Source organism: Austrofundulus limnaeus, unplaced genomic scaffold (genome assembly GCF_001266775.1).
Source record: "Austrofundulus limnaeus strain Quisiro unplaced genomic scaffold, Austrofundulus_limnaeus-1.0 Scaffold61, whole genome shotgun sequence".
Classification (NCBI taxonomy): Eukaryota; Metazoa; Chordata; class Actinopteri; order Cyprinodontiformes; family Rivulidae; genus Austrofundulus; species Austrofundulus limnaeus.
In genome coordinates this window covers 1951561-1969826 of record NW_013952463.1, presented here as the reverse complement: position 1 = coordinate 1969826, position 18266 = coordinate 1951561, and the positions used below count along the sequence as shown (strand labels likewise).

Here is an 18266-nt window from a genome sequence, read left to right as displayed (position 1 = left end):
GTACAGCAGAAGCCTGATAACCACTCTTTCATTCAAATCAGGTGTGTTTGAGCAGAGAAAAAAGTAAAACATGCAGGGCTGTGGCCCTCCAGGAACAGGATTGCCCACCCCTGCTTTAGAGGGTTATGTTCTCTGCCTATTTTATTATTTATTGAATCGTTTACTTTTATAAAACGATTCAGGATATTTTGGTGTTAAAATACATTGTAATGCTTTTAGTGTGATTTACTCAACTTCCCTGTTTTCTTTGTATTTACTCTGCACCTTTTACTGTTCCACATTATTCAACAATTAAGAAAAGGTTTTACCTTTTTCTCCATTTTTTTCCAACAGTAACAAATATTTTACATTTTTAGGATGTATTACAAACATACCTACATTTCTCAATTTCCCAAAAGTATGTATTTACCTAGTGCTCTTAGCTAGGAAAAATTACAACACGATTCATGAAAACCCTTCATGTCATTTTCAGCAGCTATGCTTAAATGTACATATATGACATCATAAATGTTGAAATTGGGTCAAAGCTACCTAAAGACAAGAGCTTTGCAGATGTGGACTTAACCAGTTCATTTCTATTGTGTTTGAGCAAATGATGACATTTTATTGGGGGGGTTATATTGACTGGATCAAATTATTGTGGGGGTCATCCCTCCCTCCCCACCCCAGCAAATTACACCCATGATTATAAAGGAACAAATCAGAGCAGAATGTGAGTGAATTTCAAAATAAAAAGCTCAGTTCATGCAGCATCTCTATATTTCTTGTAGTAAGAATGTTTTTGGTGTGACTGTATGAATTCTGTCTCATGTTCCTGCAGTATTACTGCTGTAAGAAAAATGACTCGGAGGTGGACAAGGCCTCGGTGGCGGGAGCCGATCCCCTCTCTCACTTCCCCTGCAACGCTTGCAACGCCCTGGCCATGGACGGCACAGCTATCACCCCGGTCTCTTTGGACCAGCTGGACTCGGGTTCCCTCCACAAATCCTGCCCCAGCTGTTCGCCGTACCCCGTCCGCTCTGGACTCACAGAAGACATGCGTAACGGAGGGGAGCGGCTGGGCTTCCACACCTACTACAACAACCCGTCTGTGACTCTTCCCCAGTCCGTCACGCCGCAGAGCTCCTCCCCTCAGAGTTTCTACAATCCCACGGACACGTTCCCTCCTCCGCCGCGACCCTACAGCACCGACGTTTGACTCCTCGTTCTCTGCAAACTCACCCAACACCTCACGTGCTGCTTGGTTTAGGACTGAATTCAGGTAATTTATTAAGATCTAAACACCTACACCTGTATCACTGCTCACTCTGACGTTCGTCATTTACCCACGCTCATTCACACAAAGAGGTGACCTACCAACTCAGCCCACAGAGCTCTTAGCAGGGCAACAGATCCACTCTGCAACCCACTGAAGCTGCAGCGTGAGGAACATTTGATCTGCAAGCGATGAGGCACAGTTCTGCCAGGACCACGGTTTGTACGGCACAGAGCTAAATCCCACCTCCCCTGATGTAGGTGGGATCTCAGTGTAGATGTTGGAGCTCAAGGATTAATGCCATCACTCGAGCCACATGAGAAATGTGTCCAGAACGTTTTCCTGAGTCCTTTTTTTCTAAATGATTTAAAAGTAAGAAATTGTTCAGAGGATATAAATCTGCAATTTACATAAAAATTATTTGAAACAAAGTGTTTCTGAAAAATTGGCACCAAATGAGCCCAGTGGTCCAGGAAACTTTGTGGAGAATTGAACATAATGTCCTTAAACTCAGAAGTACTGCAGTCTATGGCCCTGCCTACTGTGGGTACTTTATCTAWACATGTCCCAGCCAACAAAAAGGTCATTAATAATAGGTTGGTCACACATTCTCGATGGCATAGTTTYCAAAAGCTTCTGCGATGTCACAACTTTTGTTTTCTGTTCAAAGTGTAATTTTTTTRCCCCAAGATCTTGTATTGATGGAGTTGGAGCACTGTCTTCTTCAGCACATCCCAAATATTCTCAATGTGGGTTCAGTTCTGGACTCTTTGGTGGAAATGAATGTCTCAGGCTGTGCGCTCGATGAATCCTGGCATTGCCAACTAGAAACATGTCCATGTGCCATCACTGCCTCTCTTCTTATGCTCCATCACTCTGGAACAGGGTCAGTGTGGACTCATCAGACCACATGACCTTCCTTGCACAGTTCTTAACCTGATTTTACTAGTTTCATCAATCTCTTAGATCAGGGGTGTCCAAACATTTTGTCACATGGACCAAAATCATAAAGTCAGAAGGAKCTGAGGGCCAAAAATATTTTTCCTTTACCTGCTCAACAATAAACTAAYCATTGAATWCTCAAATTAAACAAATAAAGTAGTTGGATTTATTGCTGGAAATGGATGRGTAAATTAATCTAGATCCAGAAGTTTGTTGCAGGTTTCCCTTATTGAAAGAAATTTCACAATTTTCTAGGTTTTAATTAGGGAATAAAGAATCCAATTTAGTTAATTCTGATCAATAAAATCAGGATTTAGGTCACTCTTTTGTTGAAAATGCTTGCTGTATTCAGACAAATTTAATAAGTTAATTAAAAGCGAATTGGAGGGCAGCAAAATCAGCGTTTAAATAGAAGTTACTAGATAGATGTGGAAAAAGCTAAGAGCCTGGTTATTTAAAGATAAATTATTGGCATTGTTGCCAGTATTCTTTATTGGAAGTAGATTTTACTTTATCTGTGATAATTTTGCCCTAATTAAACATAGAAAGTCTCCATCTACACCTGTGCTGGGGGGAATTTGTAAACAAATTTGTATAATTCTTCAGGGGGCACACTTTGGACACCCCTGTCAGATGTTTTCTGCTTGTTTCCAATAATTTGACCATTCTGAAACAAATTAACATCTTTTCCACAACTTTCAACATTTTAACAAATAAGAAGCTACTCTGCATCATTTAAGGTTAAATAGCTTGTCAGCTGAAACATGATCATCCATGCAGTAATTATCCAATACCAGGCTCTTACTATTTGCTTTGTTAAACCCAGGTGATGACCTGTTTTTGGCTGGCTGTGTATTTTGGTTTATCTTCATTTCCCCATCCACTCATTCCAACAAAAATGCTGCAGTACTCTTCTTGTGCCACTAGGTGGCAAATTGTCCACATTAAAGGGTTAATATAATGTAAAATCTACTTTTTTGAGTTTTATYTCATGTTATAATGTTACACTCTCATAAAAAACATGCCCAAAGTCTTGCTTTGACTCATTCATGCATGTTTGAGAAATCCTGCAGAGTTTTTAGGCAGCCATGCTGAGGAGCAAAACGACAGGTGGGGACCAGAAACGCCTCTGGGACGTGTCTCCAAGCCGTGCTTCCTCATCACGGAGGACACCTCCCCATCCCCCACCCCACACACTCCGCCCATGACTCCTGCAGGCTCTCGGCTGTAACAAAACAAACAAAAGTGAAACAAACTGTCTGCTGAGTTCTCAACACTACTTCTCATGGTACGTTCACACCGAACGCATTTTGAGTGGCAGGAGCGGCCGATTCACATGCAAAGTCTATGGTGGACGCGCCTCTAGGGGTCGTGCGTCGCGTCACGTAAGTTTTGGGCGGCGCGCAAGGAAGGCAGAAGGGGAGCGTTTTCCGCGCATGCGGTGCTGCGGAAGCAGCCGCCGCCAGAGTTCAAATATCTCAACTTTTCGCCGCTCGACGCGTCTCCCACTGAAAACCGAAACAGATGAGTGGAGATCTTTACCTGAAATCGACCATGTGCAGTTGGATTTTCTGGCAGGATATATCAGCACCGATGTGGATCAGCTGCTCGGGACAAAAAAAAAGTCTGTCAGCTTCTGGAGTGACGAAACTAACTGAACAAATCGCCTCTAAATCATCTGGTGAGTTAATTATCTGCTGTGCTAAATGTTCGCTTGCTTTTTAGTAAATAAATCAAAGCCATTTTCTTTTATTTTATCTTTATTCACCCGCCGAGGAGACGCTCCTCCCACACCCCGCTGCTGCTGCTTGTTCTGGTCTGAACACTAGTGCGTTCTTCGGTCTGAACATAGTGCGTCCAACGAGAAGCGTTTTGCGCTTTTTGGCCGCTCAATACTCGTCGGTGTGAACGTAGCATCACTCAGTGAAGCTTTTTCCAGATTCAAAATACCTTTGAGGAAATGTATTTTAGATACCAAATAAACTGCATCATGGCGCGTGRGAGCCCCCCGCATCGAAATGGACGGGACAGAAGCAGAAGGTGGTTCTTAAAGAGACAGAGGCCAATTTCAAGGCGTTTAGAAGAGGAAGTGATGAGAAGATAAGTTTATTTTCTATTTAAACATAAAACAGCATTTTAATAACAGCTAGAGGTGACATAGATACTTATGGTATAGTATTTAAATATATGCCTGAGAAACACATAATATTGGCCCTTTAACAACATAGAAAAATACAGGAAAAGAAAAAACTTAACTTGGCTAAAGGTTACACTAAACATTTTAAACAATTTTTTTGTTAGTTCATGAGTTCCCCTGTTAAAAAGAGCACAAACTGACAGTGGGCGTGTGTGAAGAGGCTATGGTGTCATTGTTTTCTGAAAATCTTCACATCTCTCTACACAGAAAAAACACAAACAAATTAAAAAGAAAAAAAACTACTTTTAAAGAAACATTTGTTTTTCTTACCAAAWCTTGGTTCCTGTGTCCACGGGAGGTGTCATCAGCAACAAATATGTTTAAAAAAAAATCCCATTATAGTGTGGGGGCGGAGCTTATATATCCAAATCAAGTACATTTATTTAATGGGTTTCCCTTGTTAGCAGAGTCATGTCTTCATCATGAATGAGTTTTCTGTGGTTTTATGAAAGTACTACTGGAAATATGTGATGCATTTCTTCACCTACGTAAGAATAGATTCACAAATAGAAATGGAAATCTGTCTGTCTTTTTAGTAAAATTTCCAATTAATTTTTTTGGTATCGAACTTTCCCAGTCATGAACCCACAGGTGAACTGAGAGGTCCAGTTTGAGACATGAGGTTTGTTTCAACAGAAGAGTTTTAAAGACTTCCCTGACCGTCAGGATTGTTTTAGTTTCACTTTTAGTTTCCAGTCCCCCCGTCTGACACGTCCGACTGGAAATGTAAACCCCCTCCAGCTTACAGCTAACGGTACATGAGGGCTAACAGTATTTCTTCTTCAATATCAGCGCTAGTTGTGTACTAGTAATAGAAACTAGTACTAGAATACTGTTCAGAAATGATTTATGAAGGGGAAAAAGGGAACTTTGCAGTTCTCTGAAGAACTCCTCCCTCAGCCTGTGAGAAAAGTCTCACGTTTATTTTTGTCTTTTCTGATGAATGAAACTCGAGCACTGAAACAGTCGGTTTTGCTGTGGTTTCTGAGTTTGTGAACTTTTTTTATTACAAATTCTTGATTTTAACCTTGTTTAAAAGATGGATTATTTACAATGTTTTGCTGATTTTAGAAGTCATTCTATCTGTGCAGTTTAAAGCTCGGTTTATTTATTTTTATTCATTTTTGGAGTTTTGTGAAAAATATAAAAATGTGTAATTTAGTGATCTTTCATTTGAGTTCTTGTTTTGTGTTCCTGTGTGCTGTCTGACTGAGGAATAAAATAAGAAGGCACTAWAAATGTACATTTAAAGACTTTTTAGAGCTGCTGACAAAATATGCTAAAAGTTGTTTGTTGCTCCCTGACGAAATGAAATTGTGCACCCAGAAGGAATAATCCGATTTAGACATAATTYTGTCGACATGCAACAGTTTTTAACATTCTTGTTGGAAAGTGGGAGAGTTCAGAATTCAAGATGGCCGCTACCCCCCACAACTCAACAGAGTTAAAAACTCTGAGCACAGCGTGAGTCAAAAGTCTCAGGAGATCCTTTTTATTTCAGAAACAAAAGGGAAAATTACATWGTGAATACCCCAGGAAGTAATTGTGAGGTGGCCGATCTTTAAGGTRATGTCCAGAACATGGCCGCCATCTTGAAAGCCACCATATTGGATCGAGGGCAAGTTTTATTTTTTTTTCTCTAAAAATTTTCTTTTGTTTCTGAAATGAAAGGGTYTCCTYAGACTTTTTATTCACCCTGTAGTTTTTTTATTATTTGCTTCTGTCAGAGGAACACAAAGCTGCTTGGAGATTATCTTTTATAACGTTGGTATACCTTCCATGCTAGCTCCTCAGACAGCTTTAATAATAAACAACAAATCATTAGTTTTTACAGCTGTGGCATACTGTTGTTTACTTGAACTACCATTGCTCCTTCTGGGTGGTAACCCTTTTTTTCATCAGTGAGTGTATTTGTGATGCAGTATTTATTCAAAAATATTATAGTGGTGTATTCACACGACCCTGTTTAGTCCTTTTTAATCAAACTAGTTTGTTTGCCTGGTTCGATTGGGGAGGTGTGAATGCCAAGCGGACCAGAGACAGTTTCAAAAGCAAAAAAGTGAACTACAGCCAGGGCATTTTGAGTAAATAAAACCAAAAACAAACACACATGTGTAGCGCTAGTGGAAAAAATGGCTCGTGTTGAAGAGTGTTTGTTTTTGGCACATTTGCCAAAAACAAAAGATAAATCCTACAGCTGCTAAAATCTGACATCACTCCATCTGTTTTTTACATTTCATAAAGAAGGAAGTTGATTGATGATGCCTTTATTGCCATTGTACAGAACACAATGAAATTACGTTTAAGAACACGCATACAAGAGACACACATGACAAAAACATAGGTGATCAGGTCATGCAGCAACCAGCAGGGGTCGCGCTACCTTTTAAAAAGAAAAACGAAAAAATAAAAACACAAGGGTAGATGAGGAAAAATAACAAAACATATATCAACAAAATCTGATACACTATGGTGTTTATAAAAAATAAACCTCTGCAGAGCAAGAATTTATAAGCCAGAGGACTAAGTGAGTTTAGAGGGTGTGTATCTAGAATGTTGTATGCATTTGTGTGAATATCTGAAGAATGAGTCTAAAGAATCTAGTCCCCAAAAGATAAAGCCATAGTTCAGCCAAAGTTCAGAATAATGATGTTGAATTGTTCATTTGTGCGGCTCCAGGTTGTCCTTCAGCGACCAGATTAGTTGCGCTCAGTGTCTTGTTCAGAGGTTTTTGTGTCGTTTCCTTRACTGGTTCTTGATASAGCACCACCACAGGCGAGGAGGTGAACAYGTTGCTCTAAGGGTTTAGTTTGTTTGACTCAGTGCAGTGTGAAAGCAAACTTCACCAGCTGAAAATGTAACAAATGTTGCAATTCTGGTCCCCAATCGAACCGAGTCTGCTGGACTATCAGGTGTGAAAATGCCCTTAATCAAATRCCAGGGTCCTGGTCCGGTAATCCTGAGGCTACGAGTCTGAGCTCAGACCTGATCTTTAGAAAAATACTTATATCACATCGTTTGTATCACTTCTTTTATAAACTGTTGTTATTTTTCCAAGTTTTGGTGTTTATAAACAGCTGTTATATTCTCACTCAACAAAATATAATCCTCATTGGGTGGAAGATGTATTTATTTCTGCTTTTGATTGTTTAGTTTCTGTTTTTAAGCTTTGTTGCATCAATGGGAAATGATTTGGTCCACCTTCCTGCTGAGCGAAAATTCACCATGTTTCACAAAAATTGTTCCCTTTTTTGAGCAAAAATAAATGTTACTGTCTTCCTGGGCTTTTTTTTTTTATGTCTTTTTTTTCCCCTTACCAATGATTCAGAGAAGAGAGGCAGGGTGCTGAAATCTTGAGTGTTAAAAGAAAAAAAGCACACTGCAGAAGTGTTGACCACAGAGAGAAGAGAGTAGAAAAACTCCAGTAAAATTAAAGGCAGAAGTGAAAAGAAAAAAAACACCCACTCGCTGAAGCTCAAGGAAGGGAAATAAAACCTGGGATCTGAGAAATTTCACGAGTAAAGAAGAAATGAAAAAAAAAAACTGCATCATCATGTTGACTGCAGGAGAAATGTGGGCGGAGGTGCAACATCTTCCCTGTTATCCTGCTCTTCTGTATTTACTGGTTTACCTGCTGGACCTGTTTGCTGTCCCGTCGGCCTTCTTTGTTGGATCTGCACCAACACCCCGGAGTGACATATCGCTCATTCCACGTCTTTCCACTCAGGCTGTGTTTAGTTATCATGTCTGACAGGTTCAGAACATCTGAGTCACTGTGAACAATCCTTTWTAAAGGAGCATAAAGACGGATAAGATCAGGTGTAATCTCATTATTGCCTCATAAATTAGAACCAAGCAGGTGAATATTTCTGAGGACAGGTTTGGAAACAGGTTTGTCTGTGGAAGAAGACAGGYGGAGACGCTGAATGTTAAGCACACGTGGGTGTGTTCAAAGTRGTTTTGTTTTCACCTGCTTTCAGGTAAACCAGCCCTTAACACTTGTAAAAACACACACACCTCCGTACTTAGTGTGTGGCTTCTACCTGGTCACATATCACCTGTTCAGGTTTATTTCTGCCGCTCACCTTTGAGCTGTAAGCAGTTTGTTGTCTTCCGGTTAACTTGGACTTTATCCTGACTGTTTTTCCTGTTGATACTCCGGCTTCACGTCTCCGAGCTGTTGTTTTTTTTAAAAGGTGGTCTTGCAGGTGGATTTGGAGACTTTCCTGGGCGTTTCGAAGGCGGCCCGCGTGGCTGAAGATCTGGGCAAGATGATGGAAGAGGTGTCCATGCTGACGTCCAACGACGCCCGAGCCATTGAACAGATGAGCGAGGAGGAGATCCTGGCTTGTCTGGTGGCCGAGGCAGGACCGGGATTCAGGGTGAGACTCACCGTGGATTTATTTACAAAACGTTTGGTTTTTAAAGAACCATGTGTTGTTTTTAATCACCTGCCAATGAAAGGTGGGCAGGAATGTTTGTGCTCATGCATCTGTTCCCAATATGTTGGATTTGAGCTATAATAGTCTATTTAGTTGTTTTCTGTGTTTTCATTGTGGGTAGGGTCAGAGGTTTTTTTGGTAAAAACCCACATTGCTATTAAATTTAATGAATGCAGCCGTGTTTTTTCCGTTTTTTATGTTTTTTGCACATTCTGGCACAGAAAACACTTGATGAGGAAAAATGTTCAAGTGTCAAAGCAGAGTAGGGCTTTTTACCAGCGGGGGTCTAAAAGACAAAGTGCAAATTTTAAGCRTTCGTTTGTAAAAATATAATTTTGTTACTTTAACAGCTTTACTTTTAACATAACTTTATGCATTTACCAGCAAAATATAATTACTGCTTCCATTGTTGTTTAGTCAGTTTATTTTGAACTTTCTGCTTTTACCCACATAAACTGAGCTAGCCACAAGATATTTAAAGGGATCCACGATTAGTCATAACATTAAACTTTATTTGATAAACATTAATTTTAACTGTAAAATAAAGACTGTAAAAATACTGTAGGCTGTTTAGTTTTGTAAATTTTTTAAAATATATTTTAACACGGACGGAGCCATTTTATTTACACACAAAGCATTCTGGGTAAATGATGACATCAACTAGGTCATTGGTGCGAGGCTGCTAGCGAGCTATATCCACTCTGAAGGTTAATCTTGGACAATATCTGATGATCGACTCTTTTAAATGAAACCAGAGAGCGTTGACAGAGAGGAGAAGGTAGAAATGACTCAGTCTGTAACTGAAAATATGGATGGAGGACAACAGAGCTGCTTCATGGAAGAAGAACCTCAGCTTAGCCTGTTAGCCTTTGCGCTAGCCCTCGCACTATATTGCCTTATATGTATTAGCTCGGCGCTAGCGTGACAAAGAAGCTAAACTGAAGTCCTCCATCCATATTTTCAGTTGCAGCTGAGTCAGTTTTGTGTTCCCCTCTCTATCATTTGGATGGAGGACCTCAGTGATGAGAGGAGAATGTGTAGCGCTGAGCTAATACATATATATGGTGATAGCGTCGGGGCTAACACTAAAGCTAACAGGCTAAGCTGAGGTTCTTCTTCCATGAAGCAGCTCTGTTGTCCTCCATCCATATTTTCAGTTACAGGCTGAGTCATTTCTACCTTCTCCTCTCTGTCAACGCTCTCTGGTTTCATCTAAAGGAGCCAATCATCAGATATTGTCCAAGATCAACCTTCAGAGTGGATATACCTCACTAGCAGCCTTGTGTCGATGACCTAGTTGATGTCGTCATTTACCCAGAATGCTTTGCGTTTAAATAAAATGGCCTCGTCCGTGTAATATATTTTTAAACTTTTAGTTTAAAGATGATAAAAACTGAACATCCTACAGTATTTTTACAGTCTTTATTTTACAGTTAAAGTATATGTTTATCATATAAAGTCTAATGTTACAGCTATTCGGGGYTCCCTTTAAAATATTTGGTTATTTTTAGGTCCTACCAGTACTCACTACTTCATTAAATGATCCAGGAGTTTGTTGGGACTTCTGCCCTCGTAGTTAATATCTACATAACAATTTATATACAAAAACCAAAATGCTTCCAAATTAAGACAAAGAAACAAATTTATAAGTTAAATATATTGATGAAAAATCTCTATGATCTTAAAGGAAGGGTTTAACATGGTTAGTCAGTGAATCAGTTTGGAGCAAACACAGGTCTGTAAGACGGCGTAAATTTACTGATTGAATTTGTTCAATTCCAATWGCGTTCCTATAACAACCTTATCGTTTATCCTGTATGACCTGTGACCTGGCAGTTTTGCACATTTGAAACTACGAAATGGTCCATGTATGGCGGCAGTAGCTGAGGCAGATCATTGACACCTTTTGAGGACTAACAGACTGAACAACGTTTTGATTTAATAGTATGACACTAACCTTTTGGAGTTACCTTTGACTGTTAGCCAAATATCACATGAAACTCAGATAGAAAAAAATTCTATAAATGATAAACTTATGGCGTCAAAACAAATCAAGATGGCTGCCATAGCCCACCAACTTAAAAAAAACACGAAAAGTGTCTTGACCTACATTTGATGATGTCACAGTTGAGACTAACAGCACATATTTTAAGAGCCACTCATTCTGCACAGCTGATGAAGCTGTCCTGTTTGTTTGTTTGTTTGTTTGTTTGTTTGTTTGTTTGTTTGTTTGTTTGTTTGTTTGTTAGCCAAATATCACATGAACCCCTGCACAGATTTGAACAAAACTTAGAAAATAGTAATTAGACGTACGCTTGGAACAAATTTACTTTTGGAGTTGATCCAAAAGTAAATAACTAACGTGCTAACTTATATTAGCGAACATAAAACATTCTGTAACTCAMCTGATTTTACAGATATTGAGCTAAATTTCGATGTGGTAGTAGATGAGAATCCCRTCAGAGTGACATCTTAAGTCACATTAGATCGTCATGTTCTCACTAAAGTTTGTCTAAAACAACATTGAWCCTTGTAGTTGCCCAAAACAGAAGCAGCAACTTTTCTCAACATAAAATAACCTTAAAACTCTGACATGACAGGCGGGTGATATGCATTGATCCAAGAAACAAAACGTCTTTATTCAACGGCTTAGTCTCCAGAACCTGCAGAAAAAACAACAAATTCCAGATTGTTTTCCTGTTGGTGCACTTTTACTTTTACTTTATGACCTCACTTGACTTGAAAGTGCTGCACAACTTGAAAAGTGTGTTGTTGTTTTAAACTGCTGTTTTGTATTTGCCTGTGCAGAGAAGTGTGTGTGTGTTTTGGGGGGGGGGGGTGTCTCATTAAATCAGCTCACTTGAATTTTAAATCGTTCTTTGCGGGAGCCATTACTGACAGGCAGTGACAAGCGTGAGCCCAACACAAAACATATTCCTCCGCAAGACAGATTTTTGATCGGAGATAAAGCGAAATGCTTCCTGCTTGTTCGTTTCAGATATTTAAGATATGACAATCCATTTCATGCTTTCTGGAAAAAAAAAACAACCCCTCCCCCTCTATAAACTCCCTAACGCGTTGTAGATTACCATGTCCCCCATGTACTCAGCATTATCTTATCTTTGATTTATGCCTGTTTGGATGTCTTTCTGAAGCCTGTTCTTGATTTGTCAAGCTTATCCGACATCCTATAAATCTGTTGGGGAATGATAGCTTTTCTTGAGCTCGGTCAGAAATGACAGCTTTTCTACGTTACTGTAATCTTAAATCAGCTCTGTCTCCTCAGGTCCCCACAAAGAAAGCTAAACTTCGGGACTTCCAGCTTCAGATAACGGATAATAAAGAAGACCCTTTGGACAAGTACCTGGTCAGAGACACGTTTGACTCATATTGCGTTTTCATTCATCAGCTGCAGATCCCTGATGTGTTTTTTTTTTTTGTGTGTGTGTGTGTGTTTTGCAGAAGGAAAACCACCGGCTCCAGCAGACCAGTCTTCGCCTGGAGCAGGAAAATGACAGTTTGGCCCACAGACTGATCAGCAGCAAGGTTGCTCTGAGGAGAGCTCTGGACACGGTACAGTCACAAACCTTCCTTCAAAAACTAAACTTCAGTAAGATCCACAAGAACTTATAGTGGAGCTTTGTTAAAATACCACATTCTTTCAAACAAGTACTTGGATCCGAGCCGACACTGATGCACAGTGGCGGGCACAGATAAKACCAGCAGCTAATRGCTAACCACAAAGACTCTGAGCTGAAYACTGGTGGGACTGACACAAACCTGTTGATGTTAGCTTGTTAGTTAGCTGTTAAAACCTAATATAGCAGAAGCTAACTGGTCCATTAACAGTTTTATAGTTAGCTTTTAGGTTCGTTCCTTCTCCTCAGAATGGTGTAGGTTGATGGAGGTGGTCAACCCAGTTGCCAGTTRGACTTTCGTAGCTCGATACCCCGTCACTTCCAGTCAAACTGGATCAGACTGATACTTATATCGGTGCATCCCTAATCTCTGTAATTTTYACCCAAATTTTATCCTGKTGCCTCCGTTATTTTCTAGAATACGTAGCRCTGCAGGCAGGGCATTTTAACAGACCCAATTCAAAAAAGGGAACCAAAAGGTTCATATCTACTGTATGCTTCCTGGTACCTACGTTTCTTGATAACTTTGTTCCTCTGTTCCTGCCTTATGTTCTCCTGGGGTTAATGAAAGTCGAGAAAGATGCTTTGCTCCCTCTTCAAATGTTTAAAAATATAAATATACTGAATTTCAGTGCAGGCATTGTATCGGGCTGTATAAGAATAACTCTGACAAGAATTTATTTCCTGGGTGAATCAACAGCTTCGTTTCCATTGACCATGAAAATGCGCGAATTAGAATTTCGAAAATAAATTTGCTCAATGGAAACACGCCAATTTAGAAAAAAATGTTTTTCGACATAATGGTTTTGCGCTAGGATGAGGTGGTTTTTCGGCCGTATCGAATTTGGTATATTTCGCAAAACTGCAATGGAAACACTTTTTCTTCACATCACAGGTGTCACGTGATCAACAACCGGCTGTTTCTACTGGCGAAAAAGACGACGAAAAAAAGATAACAGGAAGTAGAAGTAGTAGTAAAATCACTGAAGTTGTAAAAGAAAGTAGTAAACTCACTGAGTACATTTTCCCAAAAACGCAGCATACGTAGTTGCTCCTGAGTATCGGGCTTGTCACTCGAAAGCCTTGATAAGACGCCAATGTCTCCTCTGATGGCTGATGATGAGCGCTAGTGTCGTGGTAGCAATATGCTATGTGTTTACATCCATTGCTGCCATGWTTGTAATGACTTATCGCGAGAACAAACGTATTCACGCATGACTTTAATAGCATTTCTTACACACCGCAATTACAAAACTGTTTTTTTTTTTTACATTAACAGAATATCAACAAAGTGCGCACATTTGCAATGGAAACACAGCTATTTTGTTTTTGCAGGCAGAAGACAGAGTGGATGAACTAACCAAAGACCTTCTGAGGACCAGACAGCAACTGCAGGCTACAGAAGAGGAGAAAATAGGAAAAGAGGAAGAGGCTACCTTGGTAACAGTAAAAGCAAAATACCTKATGAACTATGGCACAGATTTGAATAAAACTCTTAAAAGTAAAYAGCATTGGAGTCATCCTYATCCAACATGGCCACCACAGCTAACTGTAAACACAAAAATAGCTGTAACTCWATCAAATTTGATYGAWATTAAGCTAAAATCTGGTGCGGTAGTAGCTGAGAACCAACACCTGCATGTTGTTACGTCATTTACAAGGTTTGAATGGCTGTAACAGTTTATCCTGCCTGRTGATGTATAACTTTAACTCTGTGTAACAAATAAAACCTTTTAAAAATCTCTTCATCTAGCTAAAGGAAGTGTTTCGACGGGAGCTGGAGCAGACTGAGCAGGAGGCGAGGAGGTCTTCTGGGATCATTGCAGACTACAAACAGGTAACAATTAAAGCACAGGCTGGATGTGGCGGAGTTAGAGGAGTCGTGCTGTGACCGCAGGGTTGCCGGTTCAATCCCGTCTCAGTCGTTGTGTCCTTGGGCAAGACACCTCACCCGCCTTGCCTACTGGTGGTCAGAGGGTCCGATGGCGCCAGTGCATGGTAGCCCCGCCTCTGTCAGTGTGCCCCAGGGCAGCTGTGGCTACAGTAGCTGTGTTTCCATTGCAAATGTGTGCAAAACTTTGTCGATATTCTGTTAAATGTCGACAAAACACAGTTTCGCATTTGCGGTGTTTCCATTAAGTAAGAAATGCTATTAAAGTCACGCGTGAATACGTTTGTTCTCGCGATAAGTCATTACAAACATGGCGGCAATGGATGTAAACACATAGCATATTGCTATCACGACACTAGCGCTCATCATCAGCCATCAGAGGAGATGTCGGCGTCTTATCGAGACTTTCGAGCGACGAGCCCCTGATACTCAGGAGCGACTACGTATGCTGCGTTTTTGGGAAAATGTAGTCGGTGAGTTTACTACTTTCTTTTACAACTTTGGTGATTTTACTACTACTTCTACTTCCTGTTTTCTTTGTTGTCATCTTTTTCGCCAGTAGAAACAGCCGGTTGTTGATCACGTGACTCCCGTGATGCGAAAAAAGTGTTTCCATTGCAGTTTTGCAAGATACACCAATTTCGATACGGCCAAAAAAACACCTCATCCTAGCGCAAAAACATTTTGTCGAAAAGAGGACGTTTTTTGAAATTGACGTTTCCACTGAGCAAATTTATTTTTGAAATTCTAATTCGCGCATTTACACGGTCAATGGAAACGCAGCTAATGTAGCTTACCATCATCAGTGTGTGAATGACTGAAYTGTAAAGAGCTGTGGGGTCCAAGTGGGCTTGATGAAGCTCTATATAAGTTCAGCCCATTTTTCATTTTTACTTGATGATTTAAAATAGGATGTTTTTTGTTCTTCAGATCTGCTCTCAGCTCACTCTGCGTCTGGAGAGGCAGCAGGCTGCTCACAGAAACCAACTGGATGCTCTCAAGGTGACATCTCTAAAACCCTGTCATTTTTTTATTTGTCAGGTCTTTTTTACTTCGACAACATTAGAGGCCTCTAAATCCGTTTCACTTTCTGCTGCTCGTCTCCTCTCGTCTTACAGAAGAGCACAAAGACTTGTCCCAGCTGTCGCCACCTTATAGAGTCGCTCACTCCAGAGGATGACTCTGAAAACTCACAGACTGAACGAGACCAAGAGGAGACAAAGACTGAGGGAGCTCCTGAGCAGAAGGAACGGATCAGGGAGGACCAGGAGGAGGAGTCCCTGAAGACTCAGGTCCGGGAACTGGAACAGGAACTGGCCCAGACCAAACTGCTAATGGTGGAGGCCAAGTGCAAGATCCAGGTAAATTATGATCCTGTCACTGTTCGAGATCCACAAGCTCTTAAAAGTCTTTTAACTCCCCTTTTTTATCCATCTGTAATGAAAGATAACGTGTTCTTTTTACATCGGTGCAGAAGTTAAGTTGAGTTCCTTTTGTTGAGAACAAGGAAACAAAATGTGCTGTGATTCAAAATACATGAATCACAGTACATTTTAAACAATCTCCTCTGAACACAGCCCCTCATTTAGGGGCAATACGTCACATCAGTCGGGCGGACCCCTCCTACCGAGGGGCTGGGGTTCTGTTACAGTAATACTGATTGCTGGATAAGAAAAGTAGTTGTTGGATGGTGCTACGGGCTGTGTTAATGTATTGTATCATTTAAAAGCACAGTCTGTTTGAGATGACGACTGCACATCAATTCATCACAGTTTAATCATAAAAGTAGAGGTTACCATAACATGACCTCTAGGTAAAAACAAGAATGTGTAGTGKATTTAAAAAAAATCACTGTTAGAATAAATTCCCCTTCAGTATTCTTATATTAGAGAAAACTGTTTGCAGTGAAGAGACAAATATTTTTTTTATTTTTTTTTAAGTCTGGAAGGTTTTATGCTCACACCACTGCCCTTTGAGTCGTAATTAAATTGAATAAAAATGAAGACAAAGCGTATTCGTTCACTCCTGCAGAAGCTGGAGTACCTCAGCTTGTGTCAGACAAAAGAAAATAAGAAATACTTGCAAAACAAAAAAAATGAGAAACTGAATTGAGGAAGTTTAGTTACATAATTTCCCACCCAGCTGTCACATGGCTGAATGTGGATTACAGGAAATGTGGCTAAATTTCAGAAAAGTTTAACTACTGAGATAACTGAATCATCTTCATCCGGAGGTTGTGATGAAGGCAAGTTTGGGAAACAACATAAATTCTATTAAGTGACAGAATGTAAATGTTGGTTTCTCTTTTCTCTCTTGTAAAGATCTGTCCTGATTCAGGGGGGTCTAACTCAGTGACATAAGGGGGCAAAATTCAAAACTTGGTCCAAGCCAAGGGCCAATCTGTCAGTTTTTATATAAAAATATGTTCTATTACAAATTATTCTCACAGAAATACAAAAACCGTTTACAAATTACATATTATGTAACATTTAGAACATGCATAATGTAACAGATAAAGAAAAAAGATCAAATTTAAAAAGACTCATCTTAGCATTCATTTATTAAGCCTTACTCTCTAATGACWTTTTCATTGTTTCTTAGAAACATTTTATCACAATCCAGCAAATCAGTGGAAAAAAAAGACGACTCATTAAAATTCAATTATTTCACTTTAAAATAAGAAAATACTGAAAAATTTAAACTTCATTTTATAGGCTTGAAAGTTGGTCAGCTGTCATAAGAACAAAAATAGAAACCAATAAACTATTTTAATTTACAAAGTTTGAATTTTGTGTCAGATAAAATATTTAACGAGGTCCCGATCTGGCCCGCGGACCTTAGGTTTGACACCTGCCCTAATTCCTAATGATGGAAGTTTCAATTTATAACGAGTCGTAAGAGCAAATAGTCCTGATTCAAGATGGCTGCTGATCAAGCTGAGCAAACACATAAATGGTTTTAATTAAAGATAATGAGCTAAAKTTAGGTGTGGTAGTAGCTGGAAGTCCTCCCCAACTTAAACCCTGAAAACTAAGAGATCAAACAAGAACTTCACTTAAAAGTTTTTACAAACAAGGTGGTGTGAAATAAGCTGGTTTGAATCAAATCTTTATTTTAGCAGCACATTAACCTGACATTTTTACAATCTGTGGTTGTTGATAAAAATATCAAAAAAGTTTAAAGTTTAAACTTAAATCCCTTTTTTTTAATAAAATGTTCTCATATTGCACCGATCTCGTCTTGCTTTCCAGGACCTGGAGCATCAGAAGGGAGTTCTGGCCAACGATCTCCAGGAAGCAAAGAACAACTGGATCAGTAAGGCCTTCACGTCTCTGCGGACCTCCGGAGGAGGGGGGCTTCACAGCGTTGGCATCCACAGAGACGGAGCTCCAGGAGTGGCCTGGAAAATCCACAGCCCCTCCCTCCCAAAGAAGCTGTCGTGGCCCCACAAAGTCCAGTTTAAACACCTTTGAAAGAGCGCGGACCGGATCAAGTCTGGACTGTGAACCACCAGCCTTTAAAGCATTCATCACTTTATATGTAAATAATTCTTTAACCTGCAGCTGCTGCCTGTGGCCTCTAGGTGGCAGCCAAGAGCACCGAACTGTCAGGGAGAGTACCTGAGAAAAAAACTGTTTACTGATTTTACACTGTCGTCACTCATTAGTTTCTTTAAATGTTTCAGTCTTTTTATGAAAAATGTGTTTCGTTATTTAAAACCAAACAAACGTACTGTGTATGTGCTGTTATTTTAAGTTGCAAGTGTAACACAAACGTACAGTTTGTGACGTAAAGAAACTCGACACYAAATGACTGCAGTGGTTGTTTTTTCCCTCTGTTCCTGTTTCATAATGAGCTCAGTGGAGTTAAAAAGCTGAGCTGAGGTGCTGCTCAAATACTC

General features: G+C 39.9%; 2 protein-coding genes across 3 annotated transcripts in view; both read left to right on the top strand.

The window, feature by feature from the left end:
• Nucleotides 1–2294, top strand: part of LOC106518482 (protein FAM163A) — a 27261-nt gene extending 24967 nt beyond the window's left edge. For both annotated transcript variants that reach the window (XM_014009792.1, XM_014009791.1), the window contains exon 4: nt 821–2294. In XM_014009792.1, the coding sequence (XP_013865246.1) occupies nt 821–1198 (378 nt within the window). In that variant the 3' untranslated portion in view covers nt 1199–2294. The remainder of the gene's footprint in view (nt 1–820) is intronic.
• A 6296-nt stretch (nt 2295–8590) lies between these two features.
• On the top strand, nt 8591–18171 carry rabgap1l2 (RAB GTPase activating protein 1-like 2; the record flags this gene model as incomplete). The annotated part of the gene is given in 8 exon segments (XM_014009786.1): nt 8591–8776; nt 12123–12203; nt 12299–12409; nt 13810–13914; nt 14228–14311; nt 15296–15367; nt 15484–15726; nt 17617–18171. Coding segments are annotated over 8 exon segments (1029 nt in total). The 3' UTR covers nt 17839–18171.
• Nucleotides 18172–18266: the final 95 nt, after the last annotated feature.